The sequence below is a fragment of the Podarcis pityusensis genome, assembly GCF_964106645.2.
Source record: "Podarcis pityusensis genome assembly, chromosome: 1".
In the NCBI taxonomy this organism is placed as follows: Eukaryota; Metazoa; Chordata; class Lepidosauria; order Squamata; family Lacertidae; genus Podarcis; species Podarcis pityusensis.
In genome coordinates, this window is record NC_138028.1 from 36,263,939 (window position 1) to 36,291,876 (window position 27,938).

Consider the following 27,938-nt stretch of genomic DNA (forward strand, 5'->3'; position numbering starts at 1 on the left):
AAAGTAGGGAATAATCATACAAGACAACACGTTTGCAGGGGCTACAGCAGTAGCAAGCTGTCTCTCCTAACTGCCAACGACACTTAAGAACCTCTTTGATCCATAGCATAACCACTGTAAGTAGTAAGAGTATTTTCTAAGCAGTTGGCTCATCACTGGATTTGCTGATGTGGAGTACATGCTGCAAACAATGAAGTCACAGCCCTAACATCTATGCAGCTGAAGCTTAAACACTACCTTTTATCTGGCAGTAAAACAAAGTCCAGTTTCTTGTGTTACAACATGAATTTTTAAACTCTTACAATGGACATTAAGCACGTCACACTACCTGGCACAGCCTGTCAATATTTTCCTCTGTTGGCATTACAAAATATATTGCTGGAACGTCTGGAATAGAATCTCGATCGGAGTGCAGAAGACTGGAAATAAAAGAACAAGCTTCATTTGTGAACTGTTTTACTCTTTCTTGAAACAAATGGAACAACAACAAAAAGCCCTAGAAACAAAAAAGGCTTCAACAGCTTCAATCCTATGCACACTTGCTTGGGCAGAGCTTGACCGTGCAATCAGCCTTCTTCCAAGTAATCATCTATTGGATTGGGCACACGGCACTTTCTACATAATTTGCTGATGCAGAAGTAATGCTAGTTTTTCTTTAATTGCAGTTTAACTGAAAGCCTGCCCAAGGAAGGTGTATTCCTTTCTCTCCTGTTCCCTTAACTATAGTTAAGCAGTTTGTTGACCACACATCATGAATTGCAATCAAGGTTAACCACGGCATCTCAGTGTACCCATTCATAGCTTGTATGATTAGTCTGAAAAAAGGAAAAGGAGCTGTCTCAGGTGTTTCAGAACTATGACTTGAAAAGGTAGATTGCATAGACTTAAGTATAATGAAAATATGTTTTTCAGATATGCTCTTACTGTATGCCCAGTAACTTGCAAAATTAAAACTGCTTTCAGCCTTCTCTTAATTTTGTAATCAATGTAATGGATTTATGTGCTGTTTTAGGTAAAGACTGGCATACTTAGACATGCCAGAGCTGCAGTCTGCTCTTTTACAAGAGAGAATACATCACTGTAAGCATAACTAGCATCCTTCAGCTTCCCATTATTGACCAGTTACCCAACTGGTGGTTTAACATGCAACCTTATCCTCCTCACCATAAAAAAACCACATGTTTTTTCAAACAACGTATAAAGTAACACAACCGCAAAACGTATACATATAGATACATACAGATGTAAAGTAATGCCCATGTCTCTTAATTCTTTCACTGACAATAATGGAGATATTATATCTTGGCCAAATCTGTCATAAATGAGAACCTGCAACACAAAAATACCTATTAGCATAATTCCAGTAAGGAACTTGACATATTTAGGGGAGAGGATAGGACTCTTTTGAGGTCAACCAATCAGAGAGGAAGAAGAATGCTATGGTCAGGTTTTATTAGTTGCATACACACTAAGCAAACTAGAAAGCAATGTCAGTGCATGGATCACCATTCACTTCAGTGGGGCCTGAGCAGAGGTTGTGCAGCAGCTTTATGTCCATGAGCTTGTAATTATTTAACAGATAAAGGGGTCTTAAGCAACATTTCAGATTTGAAGGAGTCAGTCACATTCTCATATGCTTTGAAATAAATACAGTGGTACCTCGGGTTAAATACGCTTCAGGTTACATACGCTTCAGGTTCCGCTAACCCAGAAATAGTACCTCGGGTTAAGATCTTTGGTTCAGGATGAGAACAGAAATCGTGCTCCGGCGGCGCAGTGGCAGCGGGAGGCCCCATTAGCTAAAGTGGTGCTTCAGGTTAAGAACAGTTTCAGGTTAAGAACGGACCTCTGGAACGAATTAGGTATGTAACCAGAGGTACCACTGTAATTTCCTTTAAAACAAATTATTATTTAAAAAATATGAAAACAACAGGAAAGCATTAAAAAAAATTGTTTGACATTGCAATTTTTTTTAAAAAATAAGGGCAGCCTGTCATACAAAACCAAGAGAGAATATTTGGACATAATAACTAACCATGATTTATTATGAAGGGAATAATTCTAGATGAACCATTGGCTAAAATGCTTTTCCTGCTCCCTCCAGTGCAGTTGAATTAAGGTTTTTTCCCATGTTTTTTATTAAACACAGTTTAGTTTCTAAATCAATCAATCTCAATGTTATGTCTCAAGCTTCAACTGTACAGTGGTACCTCTAGTTACAAACTTAATTTGTTCCGGAGGGCCGTTCTTAACCTGAAACTGTTCTTAACTAGAGGAGTGCTTTCACTAATGGGGCCTCTTGGTGCTGCTGCGCTGCCGGCACCCGATTTCCATTCTCATCCTGGGGCAAAGTTCTCAACTCGAGGTAACTCTTCCATGTTAGTGGAGTTTGTAACCTGAAGCGTTTGTAACCGGAGGTACCACTGTATTTAATGTTGTTTGTCAAAACCAGGCAGCTTCATAATATATGGCTTGTTTCAAGCTAATCAGAGTTAAGATTAACTGGAGTTTCTCAGGGTCACACAACACAGCAAGCCTCAAACAAATGAAAGAAAGGAAAAGCTTCAGAGCTCCTCATTGCAGCCATGCCAGAGAAGGAGGGAATGGGGCAGTGTGCATCTGATGCTCACCTAGCTAGTTCCTGTCAGAATTAAAAAAGTGTTTTATGATGACATCTGGACTTAAAAACCAACTGGAAAAAGTAACATGCACAATAAAGGCTGAAATGGTTCTATCATGCAACATTAAAAACACAGTCAGAAACAATGTTTCTTAAACCATTAGTACAGTTTCCTCAATAAAATCCATCACCAGTGTCAAATATACTACCAAAGGAATTACTTCTATCTACTCAGTTATGTTTACTTTCACAGAGCTCTTCTTTATGCAGTTCTATGGGGTCACGAAGAGTCGGACACGACTAAACAACAATATAATTAAAACACTTTCATTTTCATTATCAGCAATTGGTCCAAGTCAACAACCTATTTCGTAAAGCTATAAAATGTCATTTTCAAGAACAAGGCAAATAAGTTAATTTGAAACTAGAAATGATTACCATGGGTGTAAAATTGGCATATAGTTTGACTTACTTTCCATACTGGTTCACCTGTACTGTTTTTAACAGGTGGCACATTGAAATTCAACATACGTTTTAGAGCCACTGAAAATGAGAGAAAAGAGGATTTTGAATAGTTTTGAAAACGTATGACTAACCACATAAAATCTATTGAGAACCTTTTCAAAATATTGCAATCTGACTATATGTTATTTAGAAATAAACAATGTTAGTTTATTTATTTGAGATTATTGTAGTCAAGCAGTATATAAATTGTGAAAAAATAAATAAATAAAGAGGCCATGGCTACTGTCTTATTTAAATTAATAACAACATTTGTCAAGATGTGGGGATATTGTAGCAACTGAAGAGACAAGAACCTAAGAGCAGAAACCTGGTATTGTAAAATAACAGTGTGTTTCCATTGTACTTCCTATGTACCAAAGCCTTCTTATACTGAGAGACATAAGTATGGTGAAAATTGATGTGAAAGTCATATTAGATATTCCCAAGGCTCCGCCCTGAGACTAAAACTTTTAAAATAATCCATGAACAAACGCATGAATGGGAACAAAATGGCAAAGGAGATTCAGCAGAAAGTGTAAAGTGTTGCACACAAGGGCACTGAATTTACATATATGCTGTCAAGTCCAAACTGGTAGTGACTTCTCAAAATCTCCGACATAAGAAGAATGAAACTGTAATAAAAAATGTGTGTATGTGTGTTGAAGTCTGATGAAGTCTAGTCCTAAACCCAAACCCCGACATGGGTGAATCTGTGAAGATTTCATACACCTTTGCAGTATGTGTTCCAGAATGGTTTCTTGAAACATTTCTTACTAATAAATATATGTTCAGTATGGAATGCTTTGGCAATTACAAGCCATTGGGACATACTACACTGACCTGCTTCTGACTGGATAACATAGGCAAATCTGTTTGTTTGAAACAACCTTCCCCAACCTGGTAACCCCCAGATGTTCTGGACCACAAGTCCAACCAGTGCTGATTGCGGCTAATGGGAACTAGTCCAAAAACAACTGGAGGACACCAGGTGGAGAAACTCTGACTTGAAGGGCTGTGCTTCAGTTTGGAGTAGTAACACCAGCCATTAAAATCACAGAAAAACACCCAGCCTAAAACCATCACGATCGCATAGATGACATGTTCAGAACTCCTCGGATCACAGCTTGAAAAGATGAAAACAATGCTGACTCTGATAAACCTTATATTTTCCTTTGAGGATGATGCGTGTAAGGTACTAAAGGGGCATTTCTTGGGGATCATTTGTTCTTGTATCTTCTAACAATGCCTTGCAAATTGCTTAACGCGGGTAGGCGGATGATGCAAAGGCTGCTTTTAACAACTAATAGCATGACTCCACTTTAAGTTTAAGGGCTCCTTTGGAATAACTGTAATGTCTATGAAACTGTGACGGCAGTCTCTTTGTGGACATGATGGGGTGGGGTGGATTCCCCCCCCCCTTTTGTACCAACTTAAAACTCCGTAGTGGTCTATGAAGTACCTACTGCCCTATAATCCCAAAGTGTTGTTGCTGTTCTTATAAAACCCGAGGGTTGGAGGCAGCGAAAGAAGAAACACAGCCGCGCCAGGAAACTAAGAGCAGGATGCGGGGTCAATACAGGGAACCCTCTCGGCGCCTTGGCCGCCACGGGGCAACCCTCCCCCCCCCAAAGTAGGGCAGGGCTCCGCTCCTCCAGAAGCGGGTCGGCCAGCCAAAGAGAGCCTTCTTCGCGCGGGTTTTAAAGGAAGAGGCCCCGCAGAGGATGCAGAAAGGAGCAGGCCGCGCGTATCCTCCGTGAGGTAACAAAGACGCCGCGAAACCCTCCCGCCGAGGAGGGCAGCGGCGGCGGCCCCGCCGCACCCCGCGGGCTCCCCGGCAACAGAGGGCCGGCGCCCCTTCGAGCCTGTCCCGGAGGGAAAAGCGGGGAACTCACCCGTCTGCTTCTCCCGGATGCTGGCCGCCATCTTTTCTGCCACTCAGGCCGGCTCCGCCCCCGTCGCCGCTACAGCAGCCGGCAGACGTGGCGCCCCGGCGAGGCGGCCCCTGCTGCTGCTGCGAGCGACCTGAGGCGCGGCGGGCGGAGCCTCCTTGCCCGGCGTCCCCTCTGGCTCCTCGTATATCCCAGCCGCCGGCGCCGCAACTGGGGCTTCTCGGTTAGCTTCGGGGATGGTTGGAAGAGGAGAGGGCGGCCGTTTCCCCCTTCTGCTTCTTCCCACCGCCGGTTCTTCTCCCACTGAGGCGCTCGCGGCCCTCGCGCGGGACGGGGTTGGCGGTGCCGGATGGGGCGGTTCTGAGGTGAATCGGCAGTGAGGAGCCAAAATATAGGGAAGAGGGAGAAAACGCCACGCACAAAAGTTGCTGCCTAGGGGCCGGTAGCTTCTTACGCTTGAAACAGCTGTTAGAAAATATACAGGGTTTCATGGGGAAGGGTTGGGCAACATCCTAGATCTGACCACCATGTACCCCCCCCCAAAAAAAACCCCTTTTCTGTCTCTCTAGTAAAAGACTCGCATAAGATCATCATAATATTCTCAAGGCTGCAATCCTAGCCCCACTTACCTGCTAGTAAAACCTTCTTAGATTCTGCTGGATTTACTTCTCAGTAGACGCGGGTAGCCTTGCTTCCTAAATTATGATTTACCTCCAGGGCTACCACTGGCTTTATTATTCTTTTGTGATGGCTTTTGTTGTTGCTAAACAACAGAATAGTCACACAGAACCTCTGTCTTCAGAAGTACCAAATATTAGCGGAAAGAGAAGAAAGCCATTGTGGGAGTAAGAATCTGGCTGACATTAAGCCATATGCAGAGTAGACCCACTGAAATGAATGGAAACATGATTTCAGTGGGTTTGAGTATGGCTTAATTGGATATGGCATTGTATTTATATTATTTTGCCATATACTCTATCTTATTCAGGGCTTGTATTCCTAACTGGATAGTCCAAGTTTGGCCTAAAGCCACAGTTCTCCAGGTTAGCTAGTCAGAGAGGTTTACAAAGTGCTAGAAGTTGACATTTGGTCCTGTACACAAGCACTGTTGTTATTTAGGGTAGCTTTTTAATGTTGAATGTTTTACTGTTTTTTATATATGATGGAAGCCACCCAGAGTTGCTGGGGCAGCCCAGTCAGATGGTCAGGGTACAAAATAAAGTAATAATAATAATAATAATAATAATAATAATAATTTAGTCTACCACAGCAATTCATACACAAACCCACAAAAAGAACTGCTTTGGTGTGTCCCCCGCCCCATTAATTGGCCACTGTTGGGAGACAGATGGAGGAATGTGACTCTGTTGATTCTTCTTGATCTCTCAGCAGCTTTCAGTACCATCCACCATGGTATCCTAGAATACCAATTGTGTTGGAAGCATACAGGCAGCCAGTGTGGTTCTAGATCCAATTCAATGTGCTGCTTTTGACCTATAAAACTCTATGGCTCAGAACCCCAGTATATTCTGGCATGTCTATCCCAAACATACCTGCATCCTTCTCCAGAGCCCATCTCCCTCTTTGGGGATGCTTGGAGGGTGGTAACAAGGAAGAGGACCTTTTCAGTTGTGGTTTCATTGGTTTAATGCCTTTTGCAGTGAAGTCGACCTGGCATCTTTGTTTCAGCACCAGACTTATCTCCTCCACCCAGCTTTTGATGGGTTACAAATGGATGTTTTGCTACTGCTGTGCCGGCGATTTCCTGTAGCTGTTATAGGGATTGTTACATTTTTGTGGCATAAAGTATTACTATTTGTTTTTAATGTGTGATAAGTCACTTGACTGGATGTGGGTGGCACTGTGGGTTAAACCACAGAGCCTCGGACTTGCTGATCAGAAGGTCAGCGGTTCGAATCCCCGCGACAGGGTGAGCTCCAGTTGCTCTGTCCCTGCTCCTGCCAACCTAGCAGTTCAAAAGCACGTCAAAGTTCAAGTAGATAAATAGGTACCGCTCTGGCGGGAAGGTAAATGGCGGTTCCGTGCGCTGCTCTGGTTCGCCAGAAGCGGCTTAGTCATGCTGGCCACATGACCTGGAAGCTGTACGCCGGCTCCCCCGGCCAATAAAGCGAGATGAGCACCGCAACCCCAGAGTCGGTCACGACTGGACCTAATGGTCAGGGGTCCCTTTACCTTTTACCTTTAAGTCACTTGAAGACCTTTGGGTAACGACTGACAAGTCAAATAACAGTATTTAAAAAAAATATAATTTAAAGGTTGCTTTATGGGATAATTATTCTTACTGAGCAATATTACCAGTAAGAGCCAGTGTGGTGTAGTGGTTAAGAGCGGTAGTCTCGTAATGTGGGGAACCGGGTTTGAGTCTCCGCTCCTCCACATGCAGCTGCTGGGCGACCTTGGGCCAGTCACACTTCTTTGAAGTTTCTCAGCCTCACTCACATCACAGAGTGTTTGTTGTGGGGGAGGAAGGGAAAGGAGAATGTTAGCCGCTTTGAGACTCCTTAAAGGGAGTGAAAGGCGGGATATCAAATCCAAACTCCTCTTCTTCTTCTACCACCAGAAATGTGTAGGTCCAGAGCCCTACAGCTTCCAAACCATCTTCATGGCAGGGGAGGAGGAAAAGTGTGCCAGAAGGAATAGTCTTCTTCCCATTGGAGCAAATGGCATGGGGATGGCATGTTCCGGCTCATTATGTGGCATAATTTCCAGCATGTTTGTGTCACTGGGATTTCAGGGTGTTAGGATTCAGCACATTTGCTTCTTCATGCTGCTGCCCATTCTCAAGGACCAGCAGGCCAAACATTGCAATTATGTCCTACCTTCCAAGGAGCTCAAAGGGACAAAGAGTTTTGCTCCTCCCCATTTGCAGGGTAGGGATTTCAACCCTGGTCTCCCAGGTTTATCCACTACATCAATAGTGTAGCCTTTGTGAAGTGTATAGAAGCATTTTCAGAGCCATGTTTTTGGTGGAAGGGGGTAGTCTAAATCTGGGAATTTTTCTGTCTCATCCTTCAACCCCTCAGTGGAAACACTAAGTTTAGTTTATAATCTTTTCCCTAAGTACCTGAACAGGAATCATATAAAATATATAAGAATGGGAATCCCCTATCACACTTTAGGAAGAAATAAATCAGTGTCATTTGTGAATCTTCAGAGCTATAATATACCAATTTTATTTGTAAAATGAAGCTAGGTAAGTAACACTGGACTATGATATAAGATATTCCTGTTTGCACTATTAACATTGTATGGTAACATGAGGATTATCATGAATCCCAGATGAAGCAACACCATTGTTGCACATGAACATCCTCAAAAGAATCAAGTCCAACTACATTTGAATGCATATATATTTAATACTGTTAAATGACACATCGTTGATTTATTGCACTTTATATACAGTACATGTAAATGACGGTTCTCCCATAATACATTGCTGCAAGTAATAGAAGAGCAAACAGACACTGGAAGCCATAGAAAGCCCCAGGAAATAGATATTACAGTTTTAAACAAAAACTAATATTTACAAACTTATAATTGTACATGCAAATTTGTATTCTACACTATTTCTACATAATGCTAATTGTTTAATCCCCCCCCCACCCATGAAAGAGTTCAATCATACAGAAATGGTGCCTTCCTTTAATCCAAATTACAGAACAAAAAAATCAATGAATTTAAGAATGCTATGATAAAAGCATTCAGTGAAGTGTTAAAGGTACCTGAGCTGCCATAAGGAATACTGTTGCCCTGAATTGACATCTATTTGCGGATTCCATTCATTTGCAATTTATCCTACTTATGCTAGTATAGATGTAGCATTACAACTCTAATAAAGTAGTACATATTCAAATAATCACAATTAGGAGAACTTAAGAGGTTCACATCCTGTGCACAGAGGTTTTAAGGCAGAAATAGCACAACAGCATTTTCTTTACTCCTAGTACTTTAACCCAACAAACGGCTAAGCTAACAAGGTCATAAAATCACAAAGTGCAAAGAATAGATTGCCAGGATGCACCAATCATGGGAAGTAAATTAAATCCACAGATACTGCAATATAAAATACAATGATCAAGACTTCTGTAGGGAACACAGATTATACAGTAGACCAGTGGTGTCCATACTTTTTTCAAAGAGGGCCAGATTTGATGAAGTGAAGGGCCATGAGGGCTGACCAAAGTTGTTGACCTTGTTTTTTAAGATTGAAGTTGTGGAGCTTTTTTTAGGATTGAAGTTGTGGAGGTCTTTTTAAGGGCCCCGAAACGGACTTTGGACATGCCTGCAGTAGACCAACATGTTTATAAACTTAGATGGTTCTATTCCATGCTGTATAAATAGAGCTTCTCTGCCCCCAAACATCTCCAGAGGGTCCCCCAACCTTCTGGAACAGATTTTGAGGGGGGAGGGGAATGCAGGGAAGAAGAGAGAGGAAATTCCATTGTGCAAATGGAAAAGCTTAATTGAATACAACCCATAGCAGCCCAAAATCCTTTCTTCCTGTAGCCTACAAATTTTTGCTAGTTTGGGTAGCCAGCAAAATCTCTGCATTCCCCAGTACGGGAGGGAGCTCATTTCCAATGCTTAGCATGACATGGGAGGTCTTTTAATGCTCAGCATGTCTGAGAGGTCTTTTAAGCAATTTTCCTCCCTGTTCTTAAGCTCAAGGAAAAGATTGAAGCATGTTTATATGATGCTTATGATGTACCTGGAGGATTTTCAAAGCACAGTGCAACTGCAAATATATAGGCCTGCAAAACCCAGGGCAGGGAGGACATAAAGAAAAGCCATATACAATCCAACAGAAAACACTGAAAAATTATCTTTTTGAGTAAGTGAAATATTTACAATAAGGCGGATAGCTCAGCTGGTTAGAGCGTGGTGCTGATAACACTTAAGGTTACAGGTTCAATCCCCATAAGATACAGTTGCATATTCCTGCATTGCAGGGGGTTGGACTAGATGATCCTCTGGATCCCTTCCAACTCTATGAGTCTATTCCAAGGTTCTATACTAAGGTTCTACAGGACTCAGTGTAGTATGGAATGTTTAAATGTAAGGATCTATGCTACACAGAGAATAATAATTCCTGCAACACTGCAATTCAAGATGTATTTCTACATATAGTTTGTTGCCATTCTCATAACAGGCACATATAGGGCCTTCAATGTGTGTGAATTTCTGCATGCTTTCATTTGAACTTTGATATGCGTTTGGAGATACTCCTGCATGGTGTAGTGGTTAAGAGCGGTGGACTCGTAATCTGGTGAACCAGGTTCGCTTCCCCGCTCCTCCACATGCAGCTGCTGGGTGACCTTGGGCTAGTCACACTTCTCTGAAGTCTCTCAGCCTCACTCACCTCATGGAGTGTTTGTTGTGGGGGAGGAAGGGAAAGGAGAACGTTAGCCGCTTTGAGATGCCTTAGGGTAGTGATAAAGCAGGATATCAAATCCAAACTCTTCTTCTTATTCTTCTTCTGCATGTCCTTTTGACATGGCCCTTCTCTTGAAGTCAACCTCACCTTTTCTCTCAAATGATTGACATCTAAGTGTCCATGTTCTGTCTTAAGTCACTTATAACTAGCACATAAGAATATGCTTACACTTCTATGAATTGCAACACCTTTACACACCAGCACATTTTTCTAATACTAAGGAAAATATTTGGAATGACTGTAGAACGGAAATTTAATTTTAAAGCAGCTGGGATACTGCACCACAACTGTATTCAGTGTCATAAAGCTCTGTTATTCTTTTAATATATATATATGTGACAAAAGTTAAAATGAGGTATTATTTTTAGCTTCCTTATTATAGTTCATAAGTAATAGCTAGGATACTTGAAATTCACTTAGAATGTAAAATATTTTCTCATCTCAACAAACCAACAAGTCAAAACTTACACAAAAACATGATTTTCTGGCTATATTACAAACCAATGTAAAAGGGATTTGTGAATCTAGTTGTCTGCTAGTGTATATTTGATTATAATATAAATGGATGGATGGTACAGTACATCAGCAGACAATTATGTCACCAGTTGCCTTATGTTATGAAGTGGGGCTGTGCTAAGGATGAGATTGGGGCACAGTGTTAAAAAGAAACCAAATAATGCAAAATGGTTTGGAAAGCTTTGTTTGTTCATTTTGAATCAATGTTCAAAATGTAAAGACTGAGATTAAGCCATTTCCACGATCAAGTTGCAAGTCTGTGAGGATGAACGTGTGTGTTATCCAGTAGCAGCTAGCAAGCTTCTTAAATGCTTCATCATTCAATTTTCAGCATCCATGGTAGTGACTAATGCACTTCTGATTCTAACCTTAGAGTACTTCTGATGGTGCAATCCATAATTCTTTTAAACTTCTCGTAAGACTTTGTTATTGGAAGCTCTAAACAATTAAGGTGTCTCTTTCCAACAGGGTATTTTATATGCAGAAACTTAACTGCAGGCTCAGGATCAAAGCCAATGGGTGGGATATCACGAATGCCAGTTGCAAACACTAAGATGTCCTCTAGAGTTACTGCTGACTCACCACCTAGACCAAGAACGAGGAATTTGATTAGCTGAAAGCAGCTTTTACAAGATTTTCACATTAGAAGGTAAGAGTGACTCAAGCTAATGATAAATTGACCATAGTTAATCATTACTGCAAATGTAAAGTGAAACTAAAATTCATAGGCAAGGCTTGTCTTAAGAGTTTGATAAATAGGAACTGAAGTCTTTTTTAAAGCCCCCAACACATTCCAGATTCCTAGCTCAGATTCATTTAGGTGGGTCCATTTTTTCTTACCTTCTGTTTCCTGTAAGTAACCCATCCAGAAATCTAGACTTCTGGCTTTGTCTGCTCCTGGTACACAGTGGATAGCAAAGAGATCACCAAGAAGTTTTGCTGTAAGTTTCTCAGGCTTGTGACATAATATGCTACAGAATGCATCAGGATTCATCTGCATTTTTTCCAAAACACCAAGTGTTTTCAAACCTTGTCTAAAGCTAAGGGGAAAGAGACAATGCATTGAACCAAGAAAGTGCTATGAGGTTTTTTTGTTTTTAAAAAGATAGGAAAAAAACTGCCAAATTCATTTGCATATTACAAACACCACTTTAAATTTCTAGAAGCAGTAATTCCTTAGGGCTTTGCTGGAATTATTAAAAACAAAACAAAACAAAACAAAACCAATTTACTGATATATTTCTGTACATGTACTAGTCAGAATACCCTTGCTGGAGCTGGTACCAGCTACAGATTCTAATCAGTAATTTATTTTAGAGCTTCTAAATTTTCCTGAAAGCTACTTACAACAATGGATGGTGTCCAAGTGTGGCATCCAGCTTACAGGAATTTCCCTCTTTTCCCTTCTCCCAGGCAGCCCCAGTACACTCCCTGAAACCGTTCTGGAAAGTTGGGGGATCCTGAAGGACAGATTAGGGAGCAGGGAGGCTATAGAGGCAGCCAAAAAGGGAAATCCTGTCACATCCACAGGTAAAATGATGGATCTCGCCCCAGTGAAAGAAAGCTGCAGAGCTTCCTCCCTTGGGACACTATTAAGTACAGTGGTGCCTCGCAAGACGAAATTAATCCGTTCCGCGAGTATCTTCGTCTAGCGGTTTTTTTCGTCTTGCGAAGCAACCCTATTAGCGGCTTAGCGGTTTAGCGCTATTAGCGGTTTAGCGGCTATTAAAGGCTTAGCGGCTTAGCGGCTAAAAGGCTATTAAAGGCTTAGCGGCTTAGAAAAAGGGGGGGGAAAGCGGAAAAAAAATCTCAAGACTCGCAAGACATTTTCGTCTTGCGAAGCAAGCCCATAGGGAAATTCGTCCTGCGAAGCGCATTGAAAACGGAAAACCCTTTCGTCTAGCGGGTTTTCCGTCTTGCGAGGCATTCGTCTTGCGGGGCACCACTGTATATTTAAGTATTCATCCAACAACTCAGTTTTTCAAATTTGAAATACCAAATATCTTTAAGCATTTTTGAGTAACAATGTAAGATGAACAATATTAAGAACAGGCCCGTGGCTCACCTAGGATCATATTCTCACAGTGGCCGACCAAATGTGTGAGAGAAGCCTGCAAACTGGACATGAGCGCAACAGCACTCCGCCTACTTGCAATTACCAGCAATACATCTTTCACTTGGTGTCATAATAAAATTTTATATTTTCAGTACTAGTAAATGAGAGGGGAAGCCACCACTAGAACAATAAATTCTTCATAACACGTGAAACTTGACTTGTAAAATTTTAATTTATAAATGCAAAACATGAATTAATTCACATGGAAAGAGTGTGGCTACAGAACCCTGGAGTATAAACTGCAAAAGTATAGTAATGGGTTCTATGTGCAAAACAAACCTTTCAAAAGGTAAAAGTGTTCTCTTTATGACATGGTAATTCAATATCTCATTCACCAACACATTCTTATCATGTAGAGCTGTTACAGGTTTCAAACATCCAGCAATGGCGAGATATTCAGAGCAATCACTTATTGCTGATTCTAAGCTGTTCAGAGTTCTTGCAGATTTTATCTACAGTAAGAAATCAAACATCAACTAGTTAATTTGATGAATAAATTCAAATGGATGGATGCAACTTCCTCTTTGTTTCAGATCTTATGTCTGATCACTTTTGGCTGACAAATAAGTGGCACATATATTATGCCAACTATTGCTGAGAAAAGAAATGCCCTCAATACCAAATTGATTTAAAATTAAGATGTTAAAAGAGAAAAAAATACCAAGACCCATCCCTATAGTGCTATGCAGTTGTAGAACAACCTACCTTCTCTATTGTCTGCAGAACAGTCACATCAGCAACATCTTCAATAGTTGGTTTCACATTCTCTGTGCCATAAACAAGGCAGTCAAACAAGGTCTTGGAAAAGAAGCTAGGAGATGGCCCTCCATGAACCAGAGAAACTGCTATCATTTTTCCAGCTTCATAGTATAAATTATCTTTAAGAGCTGAAAGTACAAAGTATGTAAAATAACTCTTGTGCTTACTAAATGCAGCTGGGATGAGCCCCAATCAATCTAACCAACTGCACACCTACTTCAATATTCTGTTTCCCATCCAATAAAATGCCCCTGGAAGCCCAGAAAAAGTGCACAGAGGCCACAGCTCTCTTCCCCCATTTGTTGCCAGCACTTAGTGTTCAGAGGCACCATTCATCTGAACAAGTGCCCATCTTCCATGAATTTATCTAAATCTATGTAAGCCAACTGTACTTATGGGATACAAAAGAAATGGGCTGGACATTTATGCTAAACTACCAGGACTTGTCTGTTTCCCTTCCCCACTGCATACCCAACCCCTGTGGTCACAAAAAGCTGCCCTGGAGTTTTAGTCAGAAAGGAAACTGAGCCATCAACTCTACTTCAAGAAACAACTGGGGCAAATGCTCAGGTTTTTTTTTGGTATGCCAGCAAATATGCTCACCAGAACTTAACAAAGACAATTTTCATTACCCCAAAAACCATGACTTAAAACTATTTAATAGTTCTCCTGTCCCTTGATACATAGTAAAACACTAGAGCAGAAGGTATCTCCTCTACTTGTATTGGTTTTTGTTACCTGGACAGAGTCAATAAAAACTCAAAAATACAATTACCAGCACCCCTCTAATTGTAGTTGCTCCATCCACTACCAGTTTTGCTATTTCTGAGCAGCCTAAACAGCAAAGAGAGTAAGGAGACTCCTATATAACTAAGTGAATATTCCTATTAATATTAATTGGAGAATTCGTATTACTGAACTTGCAGTACACAGCCAGTGTGGTGTAGTTGATAAGAGTTTTTGAATTTAGATTGTGGTAAGATCTAGGTTCAAATTTCTGCTCAACCCATGCAGCTTGTTTGGTAGGAAGACACTTGCTTAAGATCACCTAATTCACCTCACAGGCTTGCTGCACACCAACCACATCAAGAGTGCTCAGAACCCAATGGAGAAGGGAGAAAGAAGCATACAGTTGTACCTTGGATTTCAAAAGCCTTGGCTCCCGAACAAATCAGCTCCTAAATGGTCGAAACCTGGAAGTGAGTGTTCTGGTTTTTGAATGTTCTTTTGGAAGCCGAATGTCCAACAGAGCTTCTGCGGCTTCCGATTGGCTGCAGGAGCTTCCTGGACGTTTTGGAAGTTGAACAAACTTCCAGAACAGATTCCGTTCAACTTCCAAGGTACGACTGTACCCACTTTCCTCCAAAAACATTTCAAATGTTTATAATTTAGGCTTACCTTGAGAATCAAAAGACAATATTTTTGAGGAATCGCCTTCAAAGAGCGAGGAGTTCTGAAGGTGAAGAATCAGTAATAGAAAAAAATCTCCCTTTGATGAATCCATATGTGTTTTTGTCCTGCAGTTTATGTACTTTACTTCAATAGTATTGGCAGGATTGAAGCTCCGCTTTTGAAATCCCTTTAAGGCGCTATCCCAGATGTTTCGTCTATTGATATTCAGTCTTGTTCGTTTGGTATTAATTTGTGATCTTAATTCCCTCAGAATATTGGAAACTTTTCTTTGCTGCACTACAAGTTGCCTGCACAAAATAAAAGGTCTGTTTTATTAGCACAGCATCTACTTAGGTATGTACAGCAATAGTTCTGGGTATATATAACCATGTAACCTCAAGTTGCTCTATTTTTTTCCAGAATAAATTACTAATGGCATCCTAATAAGTAGCTCACTGAAACTGCTAACAGCATGATATCTCTCTCGCTCTCTCTTTAGAATCAGCATACTTACTACTCAAAACAATTCAATAACATTTAAATAAGGAAGCACAAAGTTTCTTGTTGAGAACAGGGTCAGACAAAATGCTGATAAACAACTGTGCACCATCTCTTTAAATACTATGTTCCCCACTCAGTTATGTATCTCAAATAAAATCAGTGTAGTGGATTGTATCTAATACTATACAAGCAGACTTCTGCTAGTGTGATGGGACTTCTCCTCCTCCTCTGCAGCCCCCTGTGCATCTCAAAAATATGCTCCAAAAGGTGTCCCAACCTGGAGCATATTTTTGAAGGTTTATGGGGGCTTCAGATACAGGAGAGGAAGGAGCAGTTGCATATAACCCCCAGTCTCTATCTAACCTTAAAACAATGGTCTGGATCAAAAGAATCATTAAACTATTTCCACGAGCCTAATGGGCAGTATCTAACTGTGATATCTTGATACTGCAATGAACTACTATTTGTGCAAATGTTATTTTCCTGTCCTTTCTTCCTGCCTCCAGCCAAAGAATCTGCTCTGGAAGTCAAAGAAACATTTGGAGCTGATTTGGAGGCCAAGTCAGAAGGTATGTGGGCAAGAGTAGAAGGGAAAGCCCCATCATGTATGCTGACATGACACTGGATCTCAAAGTTGTTTCATACTTGTTCTCCTGCCCATAGCAGTCCCCAGTGGGAGGTAAAAATTCCACTGGGCTGCAAGCTCAGGGTCAATCCCTGCCCCCCAATTCAATTATTTGGTATAAAATAAAAAATTGGCTGACAGTTCAACATTTACTTACGTTTTTCTTAGTGTCAGATTCCTCACGGAAGGACTAATCACGGAGGAAGGGGATATCAGTCTATTATTCGAAGAGGGGAGATCTAGTTGTGAACACTGAGTAAAGACATTGGGGCATATCTTTGGGGACCTAGAAGGGAAGAAGTCCAACCACCTTGTTAGTTGAGTTAGCCATACCCTGACTCAGAAACAGCTGAGTCAGGATACAGGTATCTCCAGCATACAATATTGTCCATGACAAGTGTACAGTCAGTAAATTACATTTGTTTTTTTGTAAATGAGTACTTCAGGCATGAAGGATTGCTTCTAGATGCAAACAAAATAAGATTTGCACCATGTCCTTAAACAAATTACATGCTTTATGCTACTCCCCATTCAAAGAATACATTGCAGGCTGCTTCTGAAGTCCCCAAGTTTCAGAACAGCTTGTTGGATGGAATGAAGAGCTGCTACAAAAAATTCTGGAACATTAGGTTGAATTCATGATTTAGCCCTTTGATCAGTTATTATTTTTAGGCTCTAACTATAATTTGATAGTGCCGATGTTCACACAAGCTTTGCCACATGAATGAACAAGAATGAGCTGCAGCAAGCCTTAAATTTGATAGCACATCCCCACTGTCCAATCCCAGTGCAGACTGGAGTTCAGGAACAGAAGGTTTTGCTTTTGATTACCCACCATTGCCACATCCTCTGGATCTGGAATTGGGGTTAGTCTTAACCACAGTTAAACATGTCAGTTTCAGTAGCTATGGTTTGAAGCTGGCACTGAAATAAAGTACAGGGAAGGTGGCTGCTTGGTGCTAAAAGGCAAGGAATTCCATAGTATAGGTGCTGCCACACTAAAATATCAATTTCTCACAACTGTGGAATGAATATTACGTGGCACCTTTAACAGTGCCAATTTTGGTCAAGTGACATATGGAGTAAGGTGATGCCGCAAGGAAAACATTCCCAAGCCATTATGGGCTTTATATAACAACAGTTAAACCTTAAACTTGGCTTGAACAAATTGGCAACTAGTACAGATCTCTGGGCAGAGGCATTATGTGCCGACAGGGCCTTACTCCTGTCAGCAACTATGCTGCAGCATTCTGCATTAACTGCAGTTTCCAGGCAAAGTGAAAGGGAAGCCCCACATAGAGTATACTGAGTTAATCTAATCTTGAAGTCACCAGTGCTTTCCCAGCCCAAGAACAGCTGAAACTGTCATACCAAATGCAGCTGGTAAAAGACACTTTTAGCTACTGGGGCTACCTGGGCCTCCAGTGGCAATGCTGGGTCCACAAGAACCCCCAGACTGCACATCTGCTCCTTTGGGCATGGGGGTGGACCTCAGCCAGGACAGGCAACTGACCAATGTTACAGACTGCAGAACCAAAAGTAAGAACTCTCAACATCCCCCAGCCATGTGGGAAGAGCGAGCATAAACATGAGGTTCACTGCAGCTCTTTCCTGTTCATTTACATTGCGTTCAACTGTGGTTTAGCATGATGTGTGAACACTGCCTGTTTGTTTCCACACAGCTGCAAATGAAAGAACATCACATGCCTGACAAGGAAGCCAAGATGGGATCCAGGAGACTGTCTGGGACATTTGGGTGATGGCTCTTCCAGCAAGCTATCGCCAATATCTGTTTTTTCTGGCATACTCCGAGAACGCTTTCGCCATTTCTGACAGTTCCCTGTGTAATGAAATTAACACAATTTCTCATCCAAAATCTTTAAAAAAGTTTAAATTAATTCAAGTAGAATGGTGAACAGTTTCATACCAGTTGATTTGGCAAGGATAGTTCTACATTCTATGCATTCCCAATTTTGCTCCCAACTTGTTAGTGAGGAACATGCCAAGTGAGTTCCACTCGAACCACAATATTGACAGCGCTTTATTTCCCATTTGCTAAAAGAAAACAAAAATGCATTTTAAAAATTAAGACCGTTAAACTTAAAAAAGAGAAGAGTTAACTCAATGTAACTAGTTATGGCTTCACTTTGCATCAGTATATTTCCCAAGATGGGACATAAATTTCAGTTGCAACATATATGTGGTAAAATGGGAGGTGCAGGTCAAAGATTACCAATATTATTTTATATTTAATATATTTACCCTGGCTCTCTTTAGCAAAGGATACAAGATACTTAGCAATAATAAATAATACACTTTTAAAAAGAATCAAACATAACTCCACAGCTGCAAAAGCACACTGGGCAGGACTCAAATGTTCTATTCAGCTCACAGAACTAGCCATTCAGTTCAACCTAATGGTAACTCAGCTCTACAGATAGTCAAAGTATGCCATCCCCCAATGCCTTCTAGAAAAGCCACTACTTCATTGAAGGAATAAAAATAATGATGAAACCTTCCTAGTGATGGCATGGGACATGGACCAGGTCCTCTAATGTTGACACACACATAGGGTGCATGCTTTCCTGTTTCTTCAGAGTTTCAGATTTCTAAACATGAAGACCTAATGACTGGCAACATAAAATCAATATGCCAATATCTTATTACAAGGAAACAAAAACTCACCAGGCAATTTAAGTTAAGGATCACTAGTTTTGTTGTCTTAGTATAATTCCATATATAGAATAAGGTGATCAACAGCTACTAACTATGACAATAATGTTCTACCTCCACAGCTGGCCCTATAGTGGGGCTTCCTACAGACATCTAGGGAAGGTCATTGCAAGAACAGGATGGTGGACTAGATGGGCCTGATCCACCAGGCACTTATGTGGTCATCATCATGTCCAACTGACTTTGAATTAATTTAATTTAATTTAATTTAATTTAATTATGGATGGAAGCGGGACAAGATGACATTCCTATAAACTACGAGCATATTAAACATGCTTATGTCCAAGGACCACATTTATTAATACCTATCAGGCTCATTGTAGTTTCTTCCATTTTCGCAGAGGCAGACATTGACGTCACAGTGTTGGTAGCACTGAAGAAGGTCCTGGTATGCATTCTCTTCCAGTTCCCAGGAGGCATCTCTGGAAACATTAAAACTTATTTGAACATTTCAAGCCTCCACTGCAGCTTTCCTTGTTTCAATAGTAATATATGATTTTACTATTATCAAGAGAAGATGGAATCTACAGAAAATCAGTAGCTGTTGGATAGTCTATGCTTTTGTAATTCAGAGCTCCCATCTATCGGAGCAAGCTGATTAACCCCTGGGTTCCTGAACAACCAGCATTTACAAAATTTGGAAAACTTCAAAAAAAGATTTCCCACATCCCTTTCTAGGGTTAAATGCGGCTTTGTATTGTGTGTGTCTTGACAAAAATCATTTGTCTCCTAATCCAAGTCTCTGTGCCTTCATCTCTTAAGAAATGAGTTGTTAAAATACTTTGCAGTAGCTAAAATGTTCAGTTCTTTCCATCTTGCATCTTAATTTCAACCTTTACTATTAAAACTAATGAAAAACATGCCTCCTGCTCTTAATATAAACCCATGAAAAAAGCAGCTTAATAGAAAAATGATACAAAATAATACACCATAAATTTCAAAAGAGAATTAACCATGTATATCTCACTCTCCTGTTAAATATACCTAGTGGTATACAGCCTTAACTATAAACCTGTACAATATATTCTTAAAAATAAAACAATATTTTGGGAGGTACTTACTTTTCTGGAATATGTAAGCCCATTCTCAACATTTCATTCTGAAATTTCTCTTTATTATTACATACTGGGCATCTAAAGAAAAATACCCCTGCACTTAGCGCTTGACACTGGATCCAAAAGAGAGAAAAATGATCAGTAAATCAGACAAGATTCTGGATGCTGGACAAGATGAGGGTACAACAGACAAGATGAGGGTACAACACAGTATCTGTAGTAGGCTATACTAATGACAATTTCTTTAATGCTTATTACCATTACTATATTTATTTATATCCTGCCCCCCCCCCCCCCCGCTCAAGGATGCCTGTGCAAGTGAAGATCCCAGGTCCCATGCAGGTTCATATGAGAAAGAAAAACTTTCAGATAGCCGGGACCTAAGCTGTGTAGGACTTTATAGGTCATAACCAGCACGTTGACTTGTGCTCGGAAACAGACTGGTAGCCAGTGGAGCAGTTGTAACATTGCCTGCTATATCCTTACTTTTGCAAGTGCTTACTAGTTCTGAGCTTGTAAAGCTTTCAATGCAAAAAGCACATTTACTCCACATTATCAGTAGTTATGGCTAAAGAGTACAGGATGAGTTTGGCAGTTCTATCCTGGTTTCCAACAGAAAATTGATTTTCCCAAGTACATGTTACTGCATTTGCTCATATTCATTCCTTTTATCGTCCTCCCAAATCTTACTAATGACATTTAGATTATAAACTTTGAAGTAGGGATATGGAAATTTGTTTGTGTACATGCATGCTTATGCTACTCTAGGAAACACCACTGATGCATTATAAAACTTTATAGTTTGCTCCCATGCCAGTTATTATAGAATTTGTGACTCATTTCAGTTAGCTTTTAATGCAGGGGTGGGAAACCGTTTTCCCCCTGGTGGGCCAGATCTGTCTTTGCCCTACCACCATGGGTAAGATTTGCCAGGTGGGTGGAGCCATCACCTAACAATCATCTGATGTCGCAGCGATATCAGGTAAAAAGCCTCTCTAGGAATGTTCTGAGTGTGCCTCTATAGCAGTCATGGCCAAACTTGGTCCTCCAACTGTTTTGGGACTACAACTCCCATCATCCCTGACCACTGGTCCTGTTAGCTAGGGATGATGGGAGTTGTAGTTCCAAAACAGCTGGAGGGCCAAGTTTGGCCATGCCTGCTCTATAGAGGCTTCTCAGGTTCATGAAGCAGTTTGCATAGAGAATGTTGCTAAATATGAAGGTCTTTCTTCAGTTTTAGCAGGGGTTTCAATGCAAACCCCTTCTTGATTCTGAAGCAAGGTACACTCCCACTGCTCATCAGCTGATCAGGATCAGCTGATGGGTGGGTAGGTGTTCATCTTGCTTCAGCAAAGGAATAGTAAGGAACTCACTTTAAAGTTCTTTGCTTGAAGCTGAATTGGTCCCCAACCTAAAATGAAGTCTCCTGGAAGAGGGCAAGCTGGCTGGCTCCCTGAACAGGAACATTCAATTTTGCAACATTTTTATTGCCGGTCCTACTTGAATTAAACTATACAAGTGCTTTCCATCATTGTACAGCATACTTCTTTTTAGTAGTAAAAGGAAGTAATATTATTGTGGTGTTCTGGACATACCTGCAAACAGTCTCTATGAAACCAAGCGTTTTTGCAGCACGGACTTGCCAAAATGTTATACGATGGTGCATGTTCAACCAACTCTAAACATATGGTACACTGTGATGATCCTTTAGAGGTTGGGGAACGTTTTTGTGTGGGTCGGTGTTTCCAACAGAATGACCTGAAAAATACAGAGCCACTGCAAGGTTATTATCTGTAAAAGCTTACTGACATTCCAAGCAACAAAGAAACATAGGGCAACTTAAGACCAACAAATTTCTCTTGGTATAAGCTTTTGTGGGCTGGAATCAACATCAGATATATGAAGTGATCACCTAAGTGGATATGTATATATAAACAATGTGTACAGAGAGAAGGGTGTTTTTAAGACCCAAAGTAAGCCAAATAAGCAAGCAATGAATGAAATAGCAGTAGAGGTGTTGCATTACTATGCACAGCAGAAAAGTTCTAACCAATGGTGATATCTGATCTCTAGGGATTTGGGAGGTGTTTATGTGGTTGCAAGATGAGAGAAGAGCAAGAGGGATTCCTGTTTTTATGTGAGTGGAAATCTGTCGTGCAAGTGGGACGCCACAACTAGATATCATCCAATTTATATATTGTATTTAAATAACTCCACATTAACAAGAACTTTGCAACTTGCAGCTTTTTGGCTCTAGTTAATTCTACTAAAAGTTAATGAAAATAACTTACGGAAAATTTTCTCTGAATTGGAAAATGCATCCTCTCTCTACCCCACAAGGAAAGTGGTAACTTCGTTTGCATCTGGACGCCACACAACCAATTGAAGCACCTCTTTTCTTACAGATAGCACATTTCTAAAAACAAATACCACCAGTTGTTTTAATTTTTTGTTTTAGTAGTTATTCTAACCTCTGCTTAAAATAAGAAGCAATATATAACTGTATAAAATGTATATTAAGAGAAATGCACTGTTGAATAATTCATCACTACTAGTCAAAACAATAACAAGCCTTTTCTCAAATGTTCCACGAGGTGGAACCTCGACTTACGTACAGCTCTACTTACATACCGTTCCAGTTATGACCTTCAGTAGGTGCTTCGACTTATGAACTTTTCTCTAGATATGAACAGAGGCCTTGCCAGCAGCCCGGAGCTAGCCCGGCTGGCTGCGGAGCAGCGCTGAGGTCTCTGCTGCTGGGGAGAGGGCCCCCATCCCACCCCCGAAGCTGTGGAAGAGGCGCAGTAGGGCGCACTGTAGCCCCAAACCCCGCCGAGGAACTAACCTGAGGAAGTCCAGAAAAAAACCTGGCCTGGCAAGAAAAAAGTGACCCTGGCCGAAGTGAGCCAGCTCTTTACTGACCCTTGCCCCACCCCCAGCTTGTAGCCAGGTAAGCCCGCCCACCCTCAGTGCACGTAAGAAAAAAAATGTTAATTTTTTTCATCTACAGTAGTGTCTTATTTATTTTATAGTACAGTACATTGATTATTGCCTTCATTTTATGGATCTATGGTCTCGTTAGACCGTAAAATCCGTGTTAAGTTACTGTTTTAGGGGATGTTTCTCATTGTCTAGGACGGATGAATTCACTTTTCCATTACTTTCTATGGAAAAGTGTACCTCTACTTATGTACATTTCTAGTTATGACTGGACCTCCGGAACAGATTATGGTGGTAAGTAGAGGTTCCACTGTAGTTCATTTTTCTATTATGTAAATGAAAATGTAACTAGCTTTCTTTTCTCTTTTGGTTCACTGCAAAACCAAGCAATAATCCTGTCATCTGCATAGCCACTCATTCAGAATTGTCCATTATCACTAGCATTTTGTATACAGAACTCCAGCTAATGAGAACATTTAAAATGCTGGTTTTCGATCTTTCAGATTTGCAAATAACTTTATATAACAACAGAACAGCATTAATGACTCTGTCTTAAAAATATATGTAAGTATCTTACTCCCAATTCCCACTCTACATCTTCAGTACTTCTATTTGTGGCAGAAATTTCTAGCATGCTTTTGGCATTTCCAGAACCGTTAGTTTAGAGATTTGATTAATTTTGCTTAACACCAATCACAGAAGTTAACTGTTTTTATACAGTTAATTCTACAGGTTACCTGAGAAGTGATTTTGCTTTCTCAACTTCAAAAAAAAAGAAAGAAGCAGGATTGTTTACTACAACTATTTTTTTTAATTCCCTGGGTTTTATTCACTGCTATCCTAACCATTAACTAGAAATGACTGCTTAATGCTATACAGATTTCTTTAACCAACACAGTTGCATCAATATCTGCCTATAATGCCAGAGCAAGACTGTAGCCTTAGTGAAACTCAACTATATCATATTTTAGCATATTGTACTGGTATACATGATGCTATGTCCTTCTGGTCAGATAACTCTTTGGAACAGTCTCAACATTCAAGATATATTCTTACCAGTCTTGCAGCTCGATTAATTTCTTTTTGGATGTCCTCAGGTAAAAACCCATAAAAACCTTCTTCGTCTTCACCTCTCTGCCAAATCCCACTTGACATTAACTACAATAAAGGAATGGATTACTGCTAAGTTATAAAAATGGTAACTTTCCACTTGAGAAAAAACATTACTGAAGAAACCCACGTACACATGCTCTGTGTTGGTTTTCACTGTAGCAAAGTACTTAGAACTTTGCAGGTTCAAAAGAAAATACTTACCACACAGTAATAATGAACAGTGAGATTGTAGTCCTTGTAAGTCCTCCTTTCCCCATACTTTTCAGGACGGTCATCAGCCCGTTGACAAAATTCACAGGCTAAAATATTAAGAAGCCATTTTATATAGTGCATTAGTTCTCTGAAATGCCACTTTTTCTTTAGATGTTTAACAGATGTTTCAAGTTGTAAGATATACCCTTTCGACACAAAGCAACAATACCTGGACACAATGGGTTGCATCCAGTATCCCTTCCATTCAAAGAAGGGACTGAGATCTAGCAGATGCTCCTGCTAGAGGAAAGTGGGGAGGGGGAGGGGGAGGGGGAGGAGGCATTGTGTGGCATGATGTTCAGAGACAGGAATGAGCTGCAGTGAGTGCCCCTCCCTTGCACAGCTGGGGAGGGCGTTTGGAAGCACTGAATGAGGGGAGCATGACCCTGAAGCTCCCTGTGGTGCATTTCTCTGTGCTGAACTATGTTTTGGCACAGAGGTCACCCATATTTCTGGAACAGTGGCAATTCACAATCACAGACACATACACTCCCTCTTCAAAAATATGGGAACATTGCATCCAGTTGTTGAGTTCAATAGGAAAAATCAGAACTAAAACAAAATTGCTAGAACACTGAAGATTGTCCAACATGGGGGTTTTAGTGACTGATCCAGTACGGATAACAAAGCCAAGAACATGATACATAGATGATGAAGCATTCTATGTCTGAAGATTTGGGGCAGGGACTGCAAATCTAATTGCAAGGTTAGGTATCAGTTTAAATAAATCTTTCAAATTCCATCTGCCAGTAATTACTGCAGTGCTTGTTTGTAGCAGGTTAGTGTGGTACAGAGGTTAGATTAGGACCTGGGAGACCAAGGTTCAAATTCCATCAGCTAGAAAGCTTACTGGTTGACCTTGACCCTCTCTCAGCCTAACCTACTTCACAGTACCTTTGGGAGGATAAAATGGGGAGGAGAACAAGGTATGGAACCTTTAGCTCCTTGGTACAGCTAGGCTTATTAAGAATGGGGCAAAGTGACAATGTCCAAGAATAGTTAATTATCCAGCCCCTGAAACAATTGTTACATGAATTTGAAATGGCAAATTGCACTAGCATTAAAAACACAGTTCTTTTTTTGTACAAATCCATGATTGGCATTTGGTTACATTAATTCAGGCTTCCTCAACCTCGGCCCTCCAGATGTTTTTGGTCTAAAACTCCCATGATCCCTAGCTAGCAGGACCAGTGGTCAGGGATGATGGGAATTATAGTCTCAAAACACCTGGAGGGCCAAGATTGAGGAAGCCTGCATTAATTAAGTAAACATGCACGGTACTTACTCAGTTTCTGAAGGCAGCCAACAATGTTATCACTCATCCTAGCGTTCTCCTTCCAACTGTTAAATATGGAAGAAGAAAAAAATCAGTTGCAGCATACCTGATATTAGTCTTTTTAGTCTAGTACCATACCCAGTATTCTCTGTTTCAAATTAAAAACAAAGTACAGGAAACAGAATTATTGGTTTAACTACTCAGTATACTTTTCTGCTGTCATGACAAATCTGGCTTCAGGTTTTGTATTAATCAGTAGTTCATTGAAATTTGCCGTTATTTTTAAAAGTAGCGACAACAACATTTTTAGAATAAACTTGAAATTCAGAAAAGCAAATACATTATCTTTTCGGTGGTACAAAATTATCTGGAAGAAAATAAGCTCCTAGCGTCCTTGCAGTTAGCTATTTTGTCTCTGTGAGTCAGCTGAGAGTCCTGCCTTCAGTCTTCATCCAGAAAAATAAGATGATAAGGAACAAGTGAAGAAAAAGAAAAAAAGAGGGAAGGAGGGGTAGGGGAGGGGATGAGAGGGGAGTTGAGTTTTTGTGTCAACTGAAGAGGCAAGCAGTGAGATGAGATAACAGGTCACAAAGGTATTACTTTGGAGCAATTAGGTCATAAAGGCTCTTGCTCTGGGACAGTATAGTTGTTATCCAACACTCCGGAAAGGTACCTCATGAGCCAGTAAGCTTATACAAAAGGGTATTTTGCCATTATAAATGCCTCTTGCTCCCTTGGAATGACTTGGAATGTTCCCTTGGGTACCAATCTAGTAGATACCCAATAAAAATCTCAGTGGTAAGTTGAATTTCTAAGCCTGCAAAATAAGCCACTCTGCAATACAGCAAACCCCAAGATGCAAGTATCTTCTATGCCTAGTGTAAGGTTAATACTTTGCTTAAAATCTTCTTCCCAAACACAATATGTCAGTTTAGGTTAGCCTCCAACGTCCCACTTCTCCAACAAGCAAAGATATCACAACAGTTTAGCTTGGCTAGCTGGAAAGGAGACTAATGAATTTGCACCACTATCGCTGCATTACACTGACCATATGTTAAGTTTTGAATGAAAAGCTAAATTTATTTGTTTTAGGAATACAGTATGCACCAACAAAAAGTTCTGAAACAGATACTACATAGAAATCCTAGTTATAAGCTCCATGCAGGATCATCCATTTGGGAGAAAACAGGTCTGCAAAAATAAGGCTTTTGCCTGCTGCTCAAAAGACAGCTTGCAGGGATTTTATTCCACAAACAGAGCTCCAACAAGAGATAACTCTCTGCCCACCCCCACTTCAGAGGATGGCTTCCAAGAGGGACATTGGTTTGAAATTGGCAAAAGGCCTCTGCGTTGGCAACAGTATTTAGCCGACTATACAAAACAACCAAATCACAAATCTTTTTTGTTTTTTGATTACCTCTCTTGAAAAAATATTCTTTTCTCAATAATTTCCAAAGGCATTCAAGATCCACTAGCTCTAAGTATTTCAACTGATATCATCTGTACAGGTAGGGTTTCCTGTGTAACATGGACAGAAGCAGATGGGAAAAGTTACAACCTTCACTATCTTTGATCATTCCTCTTACAGAAAAAGAAACTGGGAATATTTTATTATCCTAAACACTTGTCTACCCAGAAATAAGCAAGATACTCCTGAGTAAGCATCTTGAGGATCACAGCAGAAGTTTCCTAAATTCAGCAGATGGATAAAGAAAGGTATGCATGTGCACAGAGTCTTAATGATCTTGAGCAAACTTTTATTTCCTCTGCAGGCTTTTTTGTGGGGTGGAACTTCGGTTATCCGGATCATGCTAAGTAATCAAAACACTATTTTAAAAAGCTTTATTTTTCTATTCCCAGACAGGTACAACATGGGTTACAGAAATACATTTCATACAAGTCAAGGTTGATACTTTTTATCAAAAATGAATAAACGTAACAAGGCAGGTTTTATTTCAAACTTGAGATGGTGTCATGACTTCAGATAAAACAATGGCAAAGAAAAGGATCCAGCTGGGGGGCTGTATCCTGAGCTTCCTCACCCCTGCAAGCCACTCTGACAGGTGGGTGGCACTGTCCACCTGTCAATCACCTGGTGTCACCATGATTTCAGAGAACCTATCTGCCCCTTATGCTGCACCTCTTCAAGTCAAAGTAGCGCTTGAAGTCATTGCCGAACACCATTTTCTGCT

General features: G+C 40.5%; 2 protein-coding genes and 2 long non-coding RNA genes across 11 annotated transcripts in view; 2 read left to right on the top strand and 2 right to left on the bottom strand.

Moving 5' to 3' along the window:
• SCFD1 (sec1 family domain containing 1) overlaps positions 1–5,153 on the bottom strand; it is a 43,258-nt gene extending 38,105 nt beyond the window's left edge. The window contains exons 1-4 of one of the 2 annotated variants that reach the window (XM_080978191.1): positions 5,017–5,153; positions 3,093–3,163; positions 1,241–1,329; positions 329–419 (exon numbers count right to left, since the gene is read on the bottom strand). In XM_080978191.1, the coding sequence (XP_080834317.1) occupies positions 329–419; positions 1,241–1,329; positions 3,093–3,163; positions 5,017–5,047 (282 nt within the window). In that variant the 5' untranslated portion in view covers positions 5,048–5,153. The remainder of the gene's footprint in view (positions 1–328; positions 420–1,240; positions 1,330–3,092; positions 3,164–5,016) is intronic. The other variant, XM_080978192.1, reaches the window with a different exon arrangement.
• LOC308462500 lies at positions 4,590–19,970 on the top strand. Of its 5 annotated transcripts, none has more exons than XR_013979180.1 (7): positions 4,590–4,882; positions 11,453–11,633; positions 12,398–12,514; positions 14,924–15,058; positions 15,523–15,605; positions 16,259–16,321; positions 18,060–18,197. It is a non-coding gene; the product is annotated as an uncharacterized lncRNA (long non-coding RNA). The 5 variants fall into 5 exon arrangements; XR_013979181.1 differs by lacking the exon at positions 4,590–4,882 and adding an exon at positions 5,097–5,236; XR_013979182.1 differs by lacking the exon at positions 4,590–4,882 and adding an exon at positions 5,243–5,378.
• On the bottom strand, positions 11,153–27,264 carry G2E3 (G2/M-phase specific E3 ubiquitin protein ligase). The gene is given in 17 exon segments (XM_080977985.1): positions 11,153–11,349; positions 11,352–11,569; positions 11,825–12,024; positions 13,380–13,552; positions 13,806–13,987; positions 15,258–15,559; positions 16,535–16,663; positions 18,085–18,217; positions 18,305–18,432; positions 19,416–19,532; positions 20,172–20,278; positions 21,761–21,923; positions 22,457–22,581; positions 24,162–24,263; positions 24,420–24,517; positions 25,756–25,811; positions 27,164–27,264. Coding segments are annotated over 17 exon segments (2,322 nt in total). The 5' UTR covers positions 27,208–27,264; the 3' UTR covers positions 11,153–11,304.
• Positions 26,089–27,938, top strand: part of LOC308462518 — a 38,325-nt gene continuing 36,475 nt past the window's right edge. For 2 of the 3 annotated variants that reach the window (XR_013979192.1, XR_013979193.1), the window contains exons 1-2: positions 26,089–26,544; positions 27,255–27,462. This is a non-coding gene — a long non-coding RNA (uncharacterized lncRNA). The remainder of the gene's footprint in view (positions 26,545–27,254; positions 27,463–27,938) is intronic. The other variant, XR_013979194.1, reaches the window with a different exon arrangement.